Source organism: Hakea prostrata, chromosome 8 (genome assembly GCF_041222555.1).
Source record: "Hakea prostrata isolate BN-2017 chromosome 8, UWA_Hpros_2, whole genome shotgun sequence".
NCBI lineage: Eukaryota > Viridiplantae > Streptophyta > Magnoliopsida > Proteales > Proteaceae > Hakea > Hakea prostrata.
The window spans coordinates 22,162,101-22,178,768 of record NC_142607.1 but is presented as its reverse complement, the minus strand read 5'-3'; the positions used below and the strand labels follow the sequence as shown (position 1 = coordinate 22,178,768).

The 16,668-nt window shown below is 36.5% G+C and overlaps 1 protein-coding gene across 1 annotated transcript; it reads left to right on the top strand.

Moving 5' to 3' along the window:
• The first annotated feature begins 2,381 nt into the window (after positions 1–2,381).
• On the top strand, positions 2,382–12,811 carry LOC149007424 (aromatic aminotransferase ISS1-like). The gene is made up of 11 exons (XM_089165261.1): positions 2,382–2,753; positions 2,972–3,063; positions 3,149–3,403; positions 3,556–3,603; positions 6,567–6,695; positions 7,132–7,191; positions 8,973–9,129; positions 10,223–10,329; positions 10,476–10,534; positions 11,696–11,804; positions 12,274–12,811. Exons 3-11 carry the CDS (start codon positions 3,341–3,343, stop codon positions 12,721–12,723), a joined length of 1,182 nt encoding a protein of 393 aa, XP_089021387.1. The 5' UTR covers positions 2,382–2,753; positions 2,972–3,063; positions 3,149–3,340; the 3' UTR covers positions 12,724–12,811.
• Positions 12,812–16,668: the final 3,857 nt, after the last annotated feature.

Sequence of the window (16,668 nt, the reverse complement as noted above, 5' to 3'; positions counted from 1 at the left end):
TGTAATTTAACTTGATTTCTTACTACTTTTCCGCTGCTACTGAGGGAGTGACTTCCGCTCACTCTCTCTTTCTTTTGATCACACTTATACATTTGGTATCATCTTATTCTGGCACTCGATTATCTGTTCGTATCTTATTCATGATATCTTTTATTTATTGCTTTTACCTTGATTATTATTGTTCATGGTTATGTTATCACGTATGTGGGAGGCATGGTCCCTCGATGCTTGATCCTTGGACTGTGGATCACATACCCGGGTATGCCAGGTAGGGTACCGGCTGGGTGGATGTGACAATTGCATCGTTTGTCCCAATGAAGTCTTTTTGGATCTTTTTCGTTCGTATTCTTTGAAGCATTAATTTCACTTCAGGTGCTTCTTTTTCCCATTGAGGCCGAACCTAAATCTGTGCTCGAGAGATAGTTGTCTATACATTGATAAGGGATGTATAGATTCTTGAGAAGAGAGACAATTTCATTGCCTCATCACTTATGAAGAGTTTGTCTCCTGGGGTCTCACGATCCCGTAAGTCTTGTCCCCCCCCTTCTAATCCAAACATTTGTGTAGCAATGATGAGAACCGGGAAACCTGATACAACTCAAATATTGCCATTAGACCAAAAGAGTGCGTATGGCAAGGCAAGGATTGAACTACCGCACTTCTAAGGGGTGAACCTATTTCCGGATTCCTTCTAGTGCTTAAGGTGCGTTCAGCAATATGAAACCTCTCAATAGCTCTCGTTCCTTTATGGAGCCCTATCGGGATAGGTTAAAGGTTAAGAGTAATTTTTTTATTTTTATTTATTTATTTATTTTTATGTTCTAAATTTTACCTCTATATGTGCAACTCTTAGGGTCGCCTTTGGCGCTATATACCTGATTTGCTTCCCTTATGTGTCCATGAACATTAGAAAGAGTTTACGCCCATCTTTCGTAGTTCAAACGAGGGTTGAAGAGGCGAGTCCAAAACGGGAGGTTTAGTGTGAGTCCCCAAAAGGGAGTCATGCTTCTCAGTACTGATTCATATGGAATTAGCACGACCTGACGATCAAGGGCGGACCCAATATTCAATATGGGGGGCAAAGAATGAAAGTCTAGATTGGGGAAGCACCAATGCATTCTCGCCACACATATTGTGTGGGTTCTTATAAGAACCATTGGGGGTCCCACCTATGAATTATTTTATTATATTAAGGAATATGCCACATATTTAACAAAAAATAGTTAAATTATTGATAATGATATTTTTTCAACAAGATATAAGTAAATTAAGCATTAGTTAAAAAAAATATACATGACTTCAACCCTAAAAAATCAAACTATAATATTTTTTAAGGTAAAAGCTGCAAACCAATGGTAGTTAGTTACCTTATTAACTCTAGACATTTTATTTACAATATAAAATCAAATAAAGAATAATAAAAAAAATAAAAAAAAGATAAACAGTAAATAAATTGAGAAAGAGAAAGAGTACCTATTTGTGGGGAACATTTTTTCCTAAATTTTCCTTAATCCACGCTTATAAAAAGGGAAAAAGAAAAAATAAGAAAAAAAGAAACCAAAGAGAATAAATAGGAAGAAAAGAGAGAGATGAGAGATATGAGAGAATAAAAAGAAATTGAGGAGTTAGTTTCTAATTAGGAATGACATTTTGATATCTATTTCTAATTAGGAATGACATTTTGAATATCTAATAAGATTTTTTTTTCAAAAATTTCCTATAACCCACGTTTACGAAAAAAAAAAAAAGAATAAATAGAAAGAAAACATGTAAAAGAGAAAAAAGGGGAGAATAAATAGGAATTGAAGAATTAGTTTTTAACTAGGGATGACATTTATACTTATTATTTTATCTTTAAAAATTATTTTCAATATTGAGGGGGGCTAAATAGTGACATTTTACCTGTGAGAAGAGAAAAAACTAAAAAAATGAAGAAAATTATTATAAAAAATGAAAAACAAAAAAAATTAATAAAAAAATTCAAAAATCCGGGGGCATGGCCCCGACCCTTTAGTGGGTCCGCCCCTACTAGCGATCAAATTCTTATTGAGAATCATCAACTGTATAATGTTTTAATAACATTTAACATTTGGATCTGACTGATAAACATATATCCATTATCCAAAGAAAAATGAATGGTCTTACCTGACAAAATTCCCTATATTTCTGGTTTTATGTGTTTTACCGTTGCCCGTATAGCCAATTTTAATAATGTGCTGATCCCATGGTGAATTAGTGCATGGAGTAACAGCTTGCTTATTCTTTGGCGAAAAAAATAACTTGCTTATTCATGCAACAAAATCAAGGACTTTCTTTTGCTTTTTTGGTAGTATAAAATCCAGGACTACCGCTTGGAAGGGTTGTCATTCGAGTGGACCAAAACAAACGAAGAATCTCCGAGTGTTTTCAGAATTTACGGAATTCCTGCCACATTCAAACTATGGCAGTTTCCAATCGCAAATTTGCAAAGGCAACCCTTCCCTTCAGATCCATGACGCAGCTGTTCCACCATTACCTTTCAAATTTATTCTCAAACTTCTATTATTGCTTCCATCTTCTTATTTATTCTCAATAAATTCTTCAATCCTATTCTTGCTTACCGTTACTTACTGCAAATGTTGACCTAGGCTGTAGATGCTTTCTCTGCAACAGATCATTTTGAGTCTTTCTCGGAGTTCTTCAATTATTTTCTATGATTTTTCTGGTCCAGCTGACATAGAGATGAGAACTCAAGTGGGACAAGCAAGTCTGAGGTGCTAATAAATTAATTTTTTTTTACCCTTTTTCCTTTTTATAATTTTTAACGATGGGTACACTCTGACTCTTTCTAATTAAGAATGAACAAAGTTCTCTATCTTTTTCTTTTATTAATCTTTATCCCTTTCTGTCTGTTTCTGGTGAAGATTTTATGTGGTTCTTCTTTATTTCTTTATGTTGTTTATTTTTGGATTTGGTTTATCTGTTCCGGCAGATTAGTGAAGGAGATACAGGAGAGGGCTTAGAAAGATACTTCGCTTTATTTCGCTTTTTGGAGTTCTTTGATGACTGGGTGGTGACTCACTGGTGAGAGCTGACTAGCTGGGAACTTTACATATTTTCTATTTTTTCTTATGGTAATCGCCAACTGACGTTTAAGCTGAAAAGCTAGTTTTCTTTTAGGTTGGTGATTTGATCCCTGCCATATCTTTACCTACCGGTTTTGGCAGATGACATTTCGTTTGAGGTTTGGCATCCTTCTATAGATTGGAGCTTGTCGACACAGCTTCCCCCTTCTACAAAAAAAAAAAAAAAAGAGATATAGCTTCCCTTTGTAGGAACAGAGAGAGTAGGTGGAATTGAGATGGGAACGTTTGCCAAGCTTGCGAAAAGGGCTTTGGAGACTGATGAGCCGGTCATGGTTCAGGTATTAAAAATCGATTGTTGTTTGTTGGGACTTCGTCTTGGTTTTTAAATGGTATCTGTTAGTTCAAATTCTATTTTTATTTTTAATTTTTTTTGGGTCCAATGGATAAATGATAACTTCTGATGGTGAATGATGATATATTGAATCTGCAGATACAGAAATTGATTCGAGGTACCAAAGATGTTAAATCCCTGGCGCAGGTCTCTTTCCCTTTGTTTCATTTCTTCTTTTTGTTTATGAAATAGTCTGGTTATCCGGCTTATACCAATGCATTAGTCACAAAGAAAATAGGAAGAAATTTTGGTCTATGCTGGTTCAGAAAATTTGGTCAATGCTGGGATACCATTTGGTGAATTGATGTCTTAATATTAAGGTTTTCACCTAAAAAAGGTCCCAATTTTGAGTAGGAGAATTGGCAACTTGAAGCTCCGGACTCTTTTGGGACTTTTATGTAATTGTTTGTTTATAGTAATTTTGTCTTTTCTAAGGTGGGACGGGAGGGAGGGGAATTTGCTTTTTTTCTTCATCATTGCATGTGCAGCACTGTTAGTTCATTGAATTCATGTTTCTCTTCTCAGGGATTATTTCTTGTAGACACATTTAGTTCTTGGGGTGGTGGGAAGAAAGAAAGATGCATATCCAAATTGTTGTTCTGGGACCCTTATTATAGCTTTCACAAATTTCTTCTTCAGCCAAATCCTTATTTTTGCTGCTTGAAGCTGGATACTTTGGCTTGTTTGTTTTCATGTATTATTAGTCTTTTCTGATTCTAGATTCCAAAGTTTTGTTCTTATAATGGGAAATTCGAGTGGTGGGGAAAAGGGCCTTTATATTGGAAAATAATTTTATTTTCATTAGGATTTTGTAAATTTTATATCATTACTTAAAACTGTATTTGGTTCAAGGAAGTAGTGAAGTAACTATAGAAAGGCTAAGGTTAAATTCTTGGAACTTCCCTTTGTTCTTTTAATTCAGTTTCGTCTTGCTTGTTGCTGAATTTCTGCCTAGTTATGTAGCTTATGGTTTCAAATAACAATATACTTGACTTCTAGATATGATATTTAGCTGCAAGTATGGGTTTTCGGGCTTTGCAGCATCACTGAACAGATTTTAGCTGGAAGGGGATACCAGAAGAGGGAGGTGCCCCAGGTCCCCTGCCCCCTTTGCTTAGTGGAATGATGCAGATTCTCATTGAAGTAGGCTTGTTTTATTAGGAATATTCTAGGTTTGGGCTCTATAAATGTTGTGCTTCTGATTCCGTGAATTTTCTATGTAATAGGTCATTCACCTAAAGTAAGCATATTAAGGTTAGCGTACAGGATTAGTTAGTTTATTTCTTTCTTAAGTGGTTCTTTCTTAAGTGGTTTATTTTAGGTTGTTTATGGGTTAGTTCAGTCCCAGTTCTGTGGTGTTAAAATTCAGGTTACAATTAATTGTTAGTTAGTGTTCCAGTGCAGCTGGATTAGCATTCTATAAGTCTAGTCGTACTTCAGGTTTGTTTCCTTTGTTATATAAGGCTTTTAGGGGTGCAAGTATTTGAACATGAACTTTTATGATATAAGGGCTTTTTGTTGCTTGCTTCTAGATTTGTCTTGTGTCTGATCAAGGCCGGTGGGGTCAATGTTTTATCCATTTGACACATTGTTGGGTGTTTTGTTTGGTTACTGTATTGCATCTTTTACAAATGTTCTTCAAATATGAAGGTTCTTATCAGCTTGCACTGTTAACTTGTAAGTACAAACTTTTCAACCTCCAACTAGGATCATTTCTCTTACAAGATCAAATGCAAGGTGGTTTTTTGGATCCACCAGCCATCTGATTGATATTAGTTTTTTCACCAACCTCAATTAATCCTAATTTAGGAAGTGATCCAAATTTGATCTAATTCCTATGGTCTGATCTTTAACAGCTGGCCTAGCTAAAGGTAATTGGTCTTGCCTGATAGATTACTACAGGCCCTATGACTTTACTAAAGTTTGTCTGGCTTGCTTTCGTTGTTTGTTTACAGTGGCTATGCCAAAAAAGAATTATAGTATTGTAATATTACTTATGAAAGACTCAAGCAGGGAGGTAGGCCTCATGAAATCATTGTATAATTTAGTGTGAGGATTAATAAAATGCGGAAAAAAGAATTATAGTATTGTAATATTACTTATGAAAGACTCAAGCAGGGAGGTAGGCCTCATGAAATCATTGTATAATTTAGTGTGAGGATAAATAAAATGCGGATCCAGGCACCCACTAAATGAAACCTTAATTGACTAGATGTTACTAGGCCTCCTCAAGATCAAATGAAGATCAAATACTAGGTGATTTTTTTCGAGATCTACCAGCCATCTTATTGATCTTAGATTTTTTTACCAACCTCCATTATATCGAATTTGGGAAGTGGTTCAAATTTGACCTAATTCCTATGGCCTGATTTTCCACAGTTAGCCTTGTTAAAGGTATGGTAGATTACTACAGGCCCTATGACTTTATTAGAATCTGGCTGGCTGGCTTTCCTTGTTTGTTTACAATGGGTATGCTAAAAAGAATAATAATATTATAATATTACTCAAGGAATACTCAAGGAGAGAGGTATCAGGGCTCATGAATGTCACCCTATAGCTTAGTGAGGACAAATAAAATGCGGATGTAGGCACCCATCGTTGGTAACCCATTATTAACAAATATATTCTAGGGCCCCCCAAGGTGCTAGGTTGTTTCATGTAAGTACATCCAATCACTTGATTTACTGGCATCATAAAAAATTTTAAAACCTCCATGCACGGTGACATTATATTTAATGGTTTAATGACTTTCTGTTACCGTTAATATTGGTATCATGTAGAACTTTGAAAACTACTCAGTAAAATCTTACACCAAACTGAGAAGATGTAGTTTAAAATACTTCTCTAGGATTTGTCACCTGAATTGTGTTACAGTTTTATTTTTGTCATAATAAATTGTAGACCTTCTTGGACACCTATGCATCTAAATTGTGTTACAGGTTAATTTTTTATTATAATCAGTTATAGAGATTCTCAGACATTTATACTCTTGAAATGTGTTACAGGTTAGTTTTGGTTATTATAGTTTGTAGAGTTTCTTGGGCAAGCATGCACTATGGAAATTATTGGGCTCTAACTTTATTTCATTTTTTCATGGCATTGTGTTGTAGGGGGTAGTTTATTGGCAACCACCAAAGCAGGCTCTGGAAAAGGCCCAACAAATTATTTGGGAGCCTTCAACTAGTCGTTATGGTGCTGATGAGGGCCTTCCAGAGCCTCGGGGAGGCTCGACAAAGAAGGTATTTGTTATAAGAGTCAATATTATTAGTAATGTATATCTCAGTTTCTCAGATGCAAGTGTTACATATGGGAATCTAAAAATGCTTTGGAGTGTGTGACTTAGAAAGCTGCCAAAAGAAGTAGTCATTTGTTTGCTAGGGGAAGTGATTTGGTGGAGAATAATAGTTGTTCAGATTAAACTTCTTTCTGTTGTATTTTTCTCCCATATTAGAATCTCTTGAGCACCAAATTGTTCAACTTAGGTTCTATATTTCATTCTTTTGTAAATGATCTCCTGGCTTTCCTAGTCTAGTCTCCAACCCAACCTTTCCCTTCATTCCATCAAAAAACTTGCATTGTGATATCATCAAAATTTATGACCTTCATTTGACAGTTTATTGCTTATAAAACCTCTAAACTAGTCATTTTCATGTTCTTCTTCCTCCCCTTTTGCAGATACGTGAAGAGAATAAGTTGTATAAATCCTCAGTCATGGTTACTGCTGGAGCAAACCAGGTATGCAACACTTCTTTCTTTCTTTAATTCTTTTTTCACCTCGTCTGGCTTTGGTTCTTCTGCATAATCTATTAACTACTCTTTGCCATTTATCCAACTTCTCTTGGTTCTATTTGTGAAGTTCTGTTCCTGAAACTATAACGAGAATCATAAGTCAAGGTGAGTAGATAAGCAATCTCTTAGGCTGCGTTTGTTTGCTGGAATAAAGGTGGGGTGGGAAAATTCTTGAAAAGAGTGCAGATTTCTTACTTTTCCCTTAAATCCCAAAATGGTAGATTGTTTGGTTGCTTGGGGTGGGAAAGTGAGAGACAAGTTTCCTTGAATCAAGGAAATTTGTCTGCTGATGTGGCAGCTCAACTTTCCCACCCCAAGCTATTTTAAAACCCCACATATTTGGTGGGACTTTGTGGGAAAGTTGGGAAAAGTAAAAAGTGGGACCCACCACTATCACTTTTCCACAAAACCCTTTCCTTTCCTTTTCTTCTCCCTCACCCCACTACACATGGGACCCACATGTTTTTTTTTCCCACCCCACCTTTGCAAACAAACGCAGCCTTAGGAAACTAGGCTTATGGACGTTCAAGAGAGGAAATAGTTTTGACAACAGCCATTAAGAAATAGGGTTGGTGAAGTAAAGTACTTAAAGTAAGGGATTTTAGAAACATGGCATTTTATGAAATCTGAAATGCAATATCTGAGGGGGATGTTCCTAGGTGTATTTAGGAGATGATGTATTCTGATTTTATGTGGTGCAGCTCATATAGCAGTGTAACTCTGTAGAGAAAGCTGGTTTTCTAATCAAGAAGCTATCGGTGGTTGTATAGGGTCTGTTGAACTGTTTGGTACAGAACGGCTAGTTTCATATGACTCAGTAATTTTGAAAGGTTAATGGTGCTTTAGTGAAGAAAGAAAAGATTCTCTAGAATGGTGAATGGTTTGAGTTAGTGTTGGAAAGAGGACGAAGGAACAAAATATTGCTACTGAATGTTGTTCTTGATTGTGAAATTTGCTTCATCTTACTAGCTTATGAGTTTCTTGAAGTTTTAGAAACTTTGCTTAAAATTCCTGTTCTGCTTGCAGGTATTGTTCTAGGACAACCATGCAGATCTGCATCTTCAGGATAATTTCTTTACTTAGTGATAAGCCCTTTGATTGACGAAATGACCGTCTCAGTTCTTATACTATTACTTAAGCTAATTCCACCGACATCCCATCTTATTGTGAATTTGGTTGGAAGATCAATTTTCACTCACTGCATATTATTCTCTGAATCTCTTTGCTTCAGTCCTGGAAAATTTTATGGGTCAATAAATTTTGTTCATCACAAGTTAAAGCTGATATCAGAGAATCGGTCCTAGTTCAGCTGATATCTTGTTTAATATTTTTGAAAATGTATTTTTGGATCTCTGGTCGTTCAACTTTTAACTATACTGTGTGCTTCTTAATTTTACTAGACCCTCCATTAATAATTTAAAGCTGATATCTTGTTATATATTTTTGAAAATGTATTTTTGGATCTCTGGTTGTTCAACTTTTAACAATACTGGGTGCTTCTTAATTTTACTAGACCCTCCATTCACAAGTTAAAGCTGATATCTTGTTATATATTTTTGAAAATGTATTTTTGGATCTCTGGTCGTTCAACTTTTAACAATACTGGGTACTTCTTAATTTTACTAGACCCTCCATTCATAAGAAAGAACAGTCGTTTTTGTTTTCTGTGGCAAAGAAACGTCCTAGTTCAGTTTTCTCAGAATTTGATTGAAGTGTGTTATTCACAGGGATTCGTGGATCTTGTTCTTACACTTTGTGATGCTGGAGATTCCGTAGTAATGTTTGCACCATACTACTTCAACGCTTATATGGCCTTCCAGATGACTGGCATCACCAACATTCTAGTGGGCCCTGGTGATCCGAAGACACTTTATCCAGATGCAGGTGAGATGCTTGATATGCTGTTCCTTCCACAGTGTGGGGGTTATATTAGCAGAATATTTTTTGATGTCCTATGTCTTGCTGTCCATTATTGTCCTTAGTGAAGTTGAATGCTTTTCTCTGGAGTTCTTTATACCACATGCAATTTTCCCCTTTTTCTCTTTTTGTCATAGTATTGGGGATTCTTTAGAGGCTTGTCCTTTTTAAATTTAGTAGTATGTTATTGAAAATTGTGTACGTGGGTTGGGGTTGTAAATTCATAGATGCTACAGAAAAATGTGGATCCATCTCTCATTTACAGTTGGCAGGGCCTGTCACTGAAATGGGTCTTCTTGTGAAATCTCCATCCCAAACACTGCAGGATCTTGTTTATTTTGATCATCTGATTCTGATCTGTAGGTTTTATCTGGGTCCTCTACAAGACTATTTCACCCTCTAGTGGATAAGGTGTTTGTGGATGATTGAGATCTTTCAATTATCTTGTTTTCTTCTCGTGTTGCATAACCTATTGGTTAGGACTTGGGACCAATTAAATGCCAGGTTCTTCTCTCCGCCATGTGGGGAGGGATGATGTGGTCATTATGAATTATCTGATAAGCATTAGCGTGCCTCAGCTTGTGTTTGGCTTTCAGGTCTACGTCCTGTTAGGTTCTTATCAACTGCAGCCGCATTATTGTTTAAAAAAGAACTTTTCTTGGGTTGGGGGGCCACTGAAAGTGGGGTTGGTGGGCTGGAACTTGGTTGTCATGATTGTTTCTGGGTCCTGACACAAAGAAGCCTTCTATAAGATTCCTTACCAGTAGTAATATTCTTTAATTGCACATATTTGCACATTTGAGCACATGTGTGTGTGTGTGTGTGTGTTGTGTTTTGCACCTAACAGGACATATACCTGACCCAAGAAAAGTTCTCTTTTAAACTGACAGGTTTGATAAGTTCTCTTGGGGTGTTTGGGGGGGGGGGGGTTGTGAGGTAAACTGTTACAAAACTGACAGGTTTGATAATTGATGTCCTACTTGATTTCCCTTCACTCTCTTCCTCTTGTCATGTGGTTTTAGTGTCTTTACAGATGTGAAATATGTGTGAGATTTTGCAGACTGGTTGAAGAAGATTCTGTCAGAAACCAAACCAGTGCCAAAGGTCGTCACTGTTGTAAATCCAGGCAATCCATCTGGGACCTATATTCCAGAGCCTCTTCTCAAGGTCAGTTTCTCTCCGTATAAATATATAAAATCTTTAAGGGAAGTTAGATAACGATGTTGGATTAGGTTCTGATGGACCCTGACAGGAAATTTACTCATTCTGTAGTTCTTTTTTTAACTCCCCCCCCCCCCTCTTCTTTTTATTAGAGAATTTCAGATATCTGCGAGAGTGCTGGGTCTTGGCTCATTGTAGACAATACGTACGAGTAAGTAAATACTTGTCTAGCACATTGTCAGATAGAACTTCAATTATTGTTTAATAATAATTAGGGAGAGACAGATACTTCACAACTGTCAGGAGAAAAAAATTCTCTTTCTTTCCTTTGACGTTAACTATTGAGTTGATGTTCTAAGTCTCTATACTCTCTTCCATTCTTAATTCTTGCCTAGACAGAATTTTGATGAGCACAGCACCGGGAGCAGACCTCCATTTCATGGATCTGCTTTAAAAAGCATGATTGGCTACAGTTGAGTTGACACAAGGCTATTGATGTTGTTGTCCTAGAAAGTATCTTCTATTTTAATTATTATAGACAATTGAAAAAATTCTGTAACTGCTCGTGTGGCACAGAACTAAAGCTGCTTTCTCATTCAGTGTGTGATATTCTAGGGAAAAAGTTATACTTGAAAAGTTCATGAACAGAAAATTGTAGTTTTCTAGGCTGCGTTTGTTTGCTGGAATAAAGGTGGGGTGGGAAAATTCTTGAAAAAACAAACTTTTCCTTTAAATCCTAGGAGTGTTGTTTGTTTGGTTGCTCGGGGTGGGAAAGTTAGAGACAAGTTTCCTTAAATTAAGGAAACTTGTCTGATGAGGTGGTAAGCTAATTTTCCCACCCCAAGCCTTTTCAAAACCATATAAAAGTGAGACCCACAATTAACACTTTTCCATCAAATCCTTTCCTTTCCTTTCCTTCTCCCTCACCCCACTACACATGAGGCCACATGTTTTTTATTCCCACCCCACCTTTGCAAACAAATGCAGCCCAAGAGTAATTATTCTGTTCCAAGTACTCAACTTCAATTTTTTTCTTTCATTTTGATGCGACACTTATGGCTGTTAATGGTGATATGTATGTATGTGTGTGTGTGTATATATATATACAATATTTATTTCAGAAAATGAGTTTTTGTGTGGAGCAAAAAGTATTAATTTGTTCAAGGATTAAGGCTATGGGGGAAGAACCAAGAAAGGATATTCCTGGTATTTCTGAAATGTTGGAACTGTGCAACTGATTTGGTTTGCTTGAATAAATTTAGTCAGCCTTTTGAAATTCATCCACATGAATAAAGAAATCTGCATTGTTATCTATTCCCCCCCCCCTTCTAGAAAAGAGAGAAAACATTGTGATTCTAATGACTGTCAGCAGGTACTTTATGTATGATGGGTTGAAGCATTCATGTCTGGAGGGTAATCACATAGTCAATGTTTTCTCCTTTTCAAAAGCCTATGGCATGATGGGATGGCGAGTTGGATACGTAAGTAGAGATTTAGCTTCGTAATTTGATTATTTATATTGAGAAATGTATTAATAATATCTAAGTATAGATTTTTAGGCTTTCAGTTTTTTTTGATGGAAAAGGAATTTAGAGATCTACTCCTAGGCCTTGTATCTTGGTTTTAAGAATTATTGGACTGATCTATTTTGTTCAGTGGATTTGCTGTTCCACTACCAATAGGGTATTTGTTCATTATATTAGTTGATCTTTGGTTTGAACTAGTCAGATACAAACTGATCTGCTTAATTGATGTTAAGGAACCAACCAGATTTCAATACAATCTTATGTTATAGGTATAGGAGTATTGCTGATGGACTCTTCTTATGACTGACGATCTCTTTTACATTGTAATCTGGTCATTGTCACTGAAAATGATAGATTAGGAAGAAGACGATCATTTATATACTAGGATGTTTACTTATTATATCATTTGGATGCATGTGTTCAGATAGCATACCCATCCGAGGTGGAAGGTCTTGAAGCGCAGCTCCTCAAGGTTCAAGACAACATACCCATATGTGCATCCATAATCTCTCAACGGCTGGCTCTGTACTCCCTTGAAGTCGGGTCCCAGTGGGTCAGAGACCAGGTGAAAGACCTTGTGAAAAACAGAGCCCTCATCTTGGAAGCACTCTCACCGCTCGGAAAGGATGCAGTAAAAGGCGGGGAAGGTGCAATCTACCTATGGGCCAGACTTCCAGAAAAATATTCTGATGAGGAAGTTGTACAGTGGCTCGTGCAGAAGCATGGGGTGGCTGTAATCCCTGGAAAAGCAAGTGGAGGGCCAGGTTATATCCGGATCTCCTTCGGAGGGCTTTTAGAGGCTGACTGTAAAGAGGCTGCAGGGAGACTAAGGAAAGGGTTAGAAGAGCTGGTGGGAGCTGGAATGGTGGAGTAGCTACCTTGAACAATCATGAAACATTGATTTTCTTGGCCAATTTTATGCCTCTTCTCGATTGGTGCATTCTTAACCTAAATAATGGCTAGTCCTAGCTTTTGATGCAATATTCTGGAGATCCAGTTCTGCTTGATAAGGAAAACTCGAGATGAGAGGGCTTGCCTCTCAATTGCTTATATTGCAGGGAAATTTGATTTACGAGGGCAAAAATTTCAGTTCAAAATGCGTCTCTTGCACACAAATTCGCAGGTGTTTATGTGCTCGCGTTCTATCTAAATCTAATTGCGTTGTTGTTTGATTTCTCTTTTCAAATGATTTCTCTCTGAAATTTATTATATTGCAAAGATTTTTCTATGTTTAACACCGATAATTTTAAACAATAAAAAGACATTTATCCTAGCTAAACATATTCTTTAAGTGAGAAAAAAGAAAACCCTTCAGTAATGTTGTTCTTCACATTCCTTTCTTTCTTTGGCTTTTTCTCTTTTCCCCCCTTTTCTTGTAAGTTGAATTGAGTTTGAGGTAGTGGAGGTCAATTTAGGAACTTTGAAAGTACAATAAATAATGAGTCATCATTTAATTTTATTATTCTAACTAATAGAAGAGTTTTGTTGGATACTAATGTCCACGAAATGATCCCTTCCCGCCTTCCTCTTCTTTTATGGACATTTATTTACTATTAAAGAGTGGGGTCTAGTTAATAAATGTCCACGAAATGATCCCTTCCCGCCTTCCTCTTCTTCTTCTCCTCCTCTTTGAAACTCCTAGAAATTAAAAATTGTAGATGGATGTTCAGATTTCAAAATCAGAACAGAACTTGCATGAATTCAAGAATCTACTTCATTTTCTTATTCTTTGAATGAAAAACCAGAGTTTATCATTTTGAATCTTACATTCTGAATGAAAAACTAGAGTTTATCATGCCTGGGTTCCCTGTTTGTCGTAGCTCTCCATAGGTTGAAGGTAGTGCATCTCCAATGGTTCGTTTGGTCCATTAGCATAGGTTTGAGTTGCCTGAACAGTTTGGATTAGGTGAGAAAATTGGTTTAGTCTCACATAAATTGGTGTTTAATGCACATGTTCATAATGGACAGTGGAGATTTAATCTAAACATCAAAATTAAAATCCAACCGTTGGTTGCTTGGAGCAGTGCCACGTAGGCACTCCTTCCAAGCAAAATCCATTTTCAACAGTCTTGTCGTTGAAGTTTAAAGTAACTAGAGTGGATGATGTGGCAACTTCTAAATGACTCTTCTTTTGTTTTTCTTCAAGTTCTGATCTTAATCTTTCAATTTATTCCTCAAGTTCACACTCTTTACACTTGAGAGAGAGTCATATCCCATTGGTATCCAGATGGAGATGATCCAAGTACAGTTTGCTTTAATGTTCAGTAGGATGTTTTACTTTGTGGTCTAGTTTTATAATTGGGTCATAAGTCGTGTGATTTATAATTTCTTTTATTGTTGTTAATAGAGTCATGTTAGAGCTAGAATTTTATTTCTGAAAGTCGAAGGTGGTCAAGTTCTACTGTAGTTTTGGAGTTAGAATTGAAATGTTTGGTTCCTTCCTCCAAGACATACCATGTAATCATGTTATTAGAATTTACATTTAATAGAATGAAATAGTTGATTGCTGTCAAACCGATCGTCCCGCCTAGGTAGATCATCGACTCTCCAAGGCACTCTCCAAGGCACTCGGTCACCTTCACGAAAGTTCTGATCGATATTCCGATCTTTAGTCAATCTTTGATCTCGTGGTAATACACGCCTCCCTGCATCGCGATGATCAGGTTCTTGTGGTAATACCACTCGTCTGGTTAGCACGCGGAGTGCTTGACTTACTTCCAAAAGTTGGATCTTCACTTGATTTAATTGATCTTGGAGTGTCTCTAGAGGATCGTGTCCCCCTTGACCGCCATCTACTTCGAGAGGTGGTAAACTTCCTTGAGGAATATCTGGATTATTTTCTCCAGGAATTTGGACACCAGTATCGCGTTGTGCAGCAGCTGCTGCTGCTGATCTAGTCACCATAGCTTTCTGAATCAATTTCCCACAGACGGCGCCAAATGATGCGTCCAAAATCTGCTCAGCCCTTAGATCTCCTTGGAATGACCTGCAAAACGAAAGCGTCAGATGTGGCCCGACCGCTGGGGTCAGGAGTCCACCTCCGAAGGCTAAGTCAGTTGATGAACTTAATCACAAACGGCTCTGCTAGACACACAGAGCTAAGGAATGAATAACTGGAATATGATCTAGATCGTAAGCATATGAGTGTTTATGTCCAAAGGTGTGTGTAAGGATTTGGTGTCCTCCTTACCTTGTAGGTAAGTAAGGTTTATATAGAGTGTATGTCACATCCACCCAGCCGGTATCCTATCTGGCATACCCGAGTGTGTGATCCACAGTTCACAAGATCCAGTAGTTAGTAAAATCAACCTCCCACATTCACAACAATATAATCAAGAACAAGACTAAATCAATGTTAACAATATTATTCAAATGAATCATAGTTAAGTAACGAAATAATCATCAAAGTGCATAAATGATACCAATAGATATTTAAATCAAAAGTAGAGTGAGGCGGAATCTCACTCCACGAGTACATCGGAATGTAGTTCAAAAATCAAAGGGATTACAACTGATTCTAAAGACAAGAAAGAAAGATATAATCTAACTAAGCTAGAGTCTTTTCTACTTTATAGAGGATGTCTTCATAAACATAGACTTCATCAATTACGCTCAGATGCTCCCACTCCACAGTAGGGCTAATCTTGGTAACAAGAGAGACCACTCAAGGAATCCTCAATGTAATCTTTGTAGTCACCAACACTTTGCGTATGGTACGCTTCTTCATCTTGCGCATGGTACGCTTCTTCATCTTGCGCTTCATAGCCATCAATACCTGTAGAATAATCTCACAAAAGATATTGTTCAAAAAGGAGTGAGTTTAAAAAAAAACTCAGCAAGACAAGTTATTCCATAATAGCATAAATAACATAGTAACATAAACAAAACATAAAAGGGATAATCACTGTTGCTCCCCTGTAGTTTGATTTTATTACTAATAAAACCCTGTTCTTTATGAAATTACTGTTGCCCCCTTCTTTATAACGGTGTTAAGTTGCCGTTAAGTTTGAATATGTAATGTCTAATTTGCCCTTCATTAAAATTAAGAAATCAAAAGACGATGCTACCCCATTTATAAAACTAGATTAAATGTCAATTTTACCCTAAACTTCATTTATTTGAATTAATGAAATGGGCAAAATCCAAATCCGATTTGGTTTCCCACCTTCACAAAACTTCATCTATTTTGAATTAAAGAAATGAGCAAAATCCAAATCCGATTTGGTTTCCCACTTTCACTAAACTTAATTTATTTTGAATTAAAGAAATGAACAAAATCCAAATCCAATTTGGTTTCCCACCCTCACTAAACTTCATTTATTTTGAAAAAAATTTAGGTGATATTCAGTTTCCAATTTGAGTTGAATTAAATTTTCCTTCCTCTTCCGTTTCTATTTGAGTTTTATTCAATCATTCTTTTTTTTTTTTTTTTTTTTTTTTTTTTTTTTAGAATAAAACGGATTATAGTTTTTTTTTTTTTTTTTTGTCCACAATTAAGGGTTCTGCTGTAACTTGACAAAAGGGTAAATAAGTAAAGAGATAAGTATAAGGGTATTTTGGGGTTTTTGAGAAAATATAAAGATGCCACATCATCAGTTAACTAACGGAACTTAACAGTAGGGGGCAATAGTAATTATAGACACAGTTGAAGGTTGGATTAGCAATTTTGAAAAGTACAGGGGATACAGTAGTAATAAAATCAAAGTACAGGGGGCCAATAGTAATTATCCCAACATAAAATGATATGATATGAGACAAACAATGTATGTATGAGTCTAACTCTATGTATGTTGGTCTCTATAGGCAGATATGCTTTAAG

Excerpts from the sequence above, each read along its gene's own strand:
- LOC149007424 (XM_089165261.1), top strand. The coding sequence starts at position 3,341 with ATGGGAACGTTTGCCAAGCTTGCGAAAAGGGCTTTGGAGACTGATGAG. Across the intron at positions 9,130-10,222 it reads GACACTTTATCCAGATGCAG|ACTGGTTGAAGAAGATTCTG; the intron begins GTGAGATGCTTG and ends GAGATTTTGCAG. Across the intron at positions 10,535-11,695 it reads ATTGTAGACAATACGTACGA|GTACTTTATGTATGATGGGT; the intron begins GTAAGTAAATAC and ends GACTGTCAGCAG.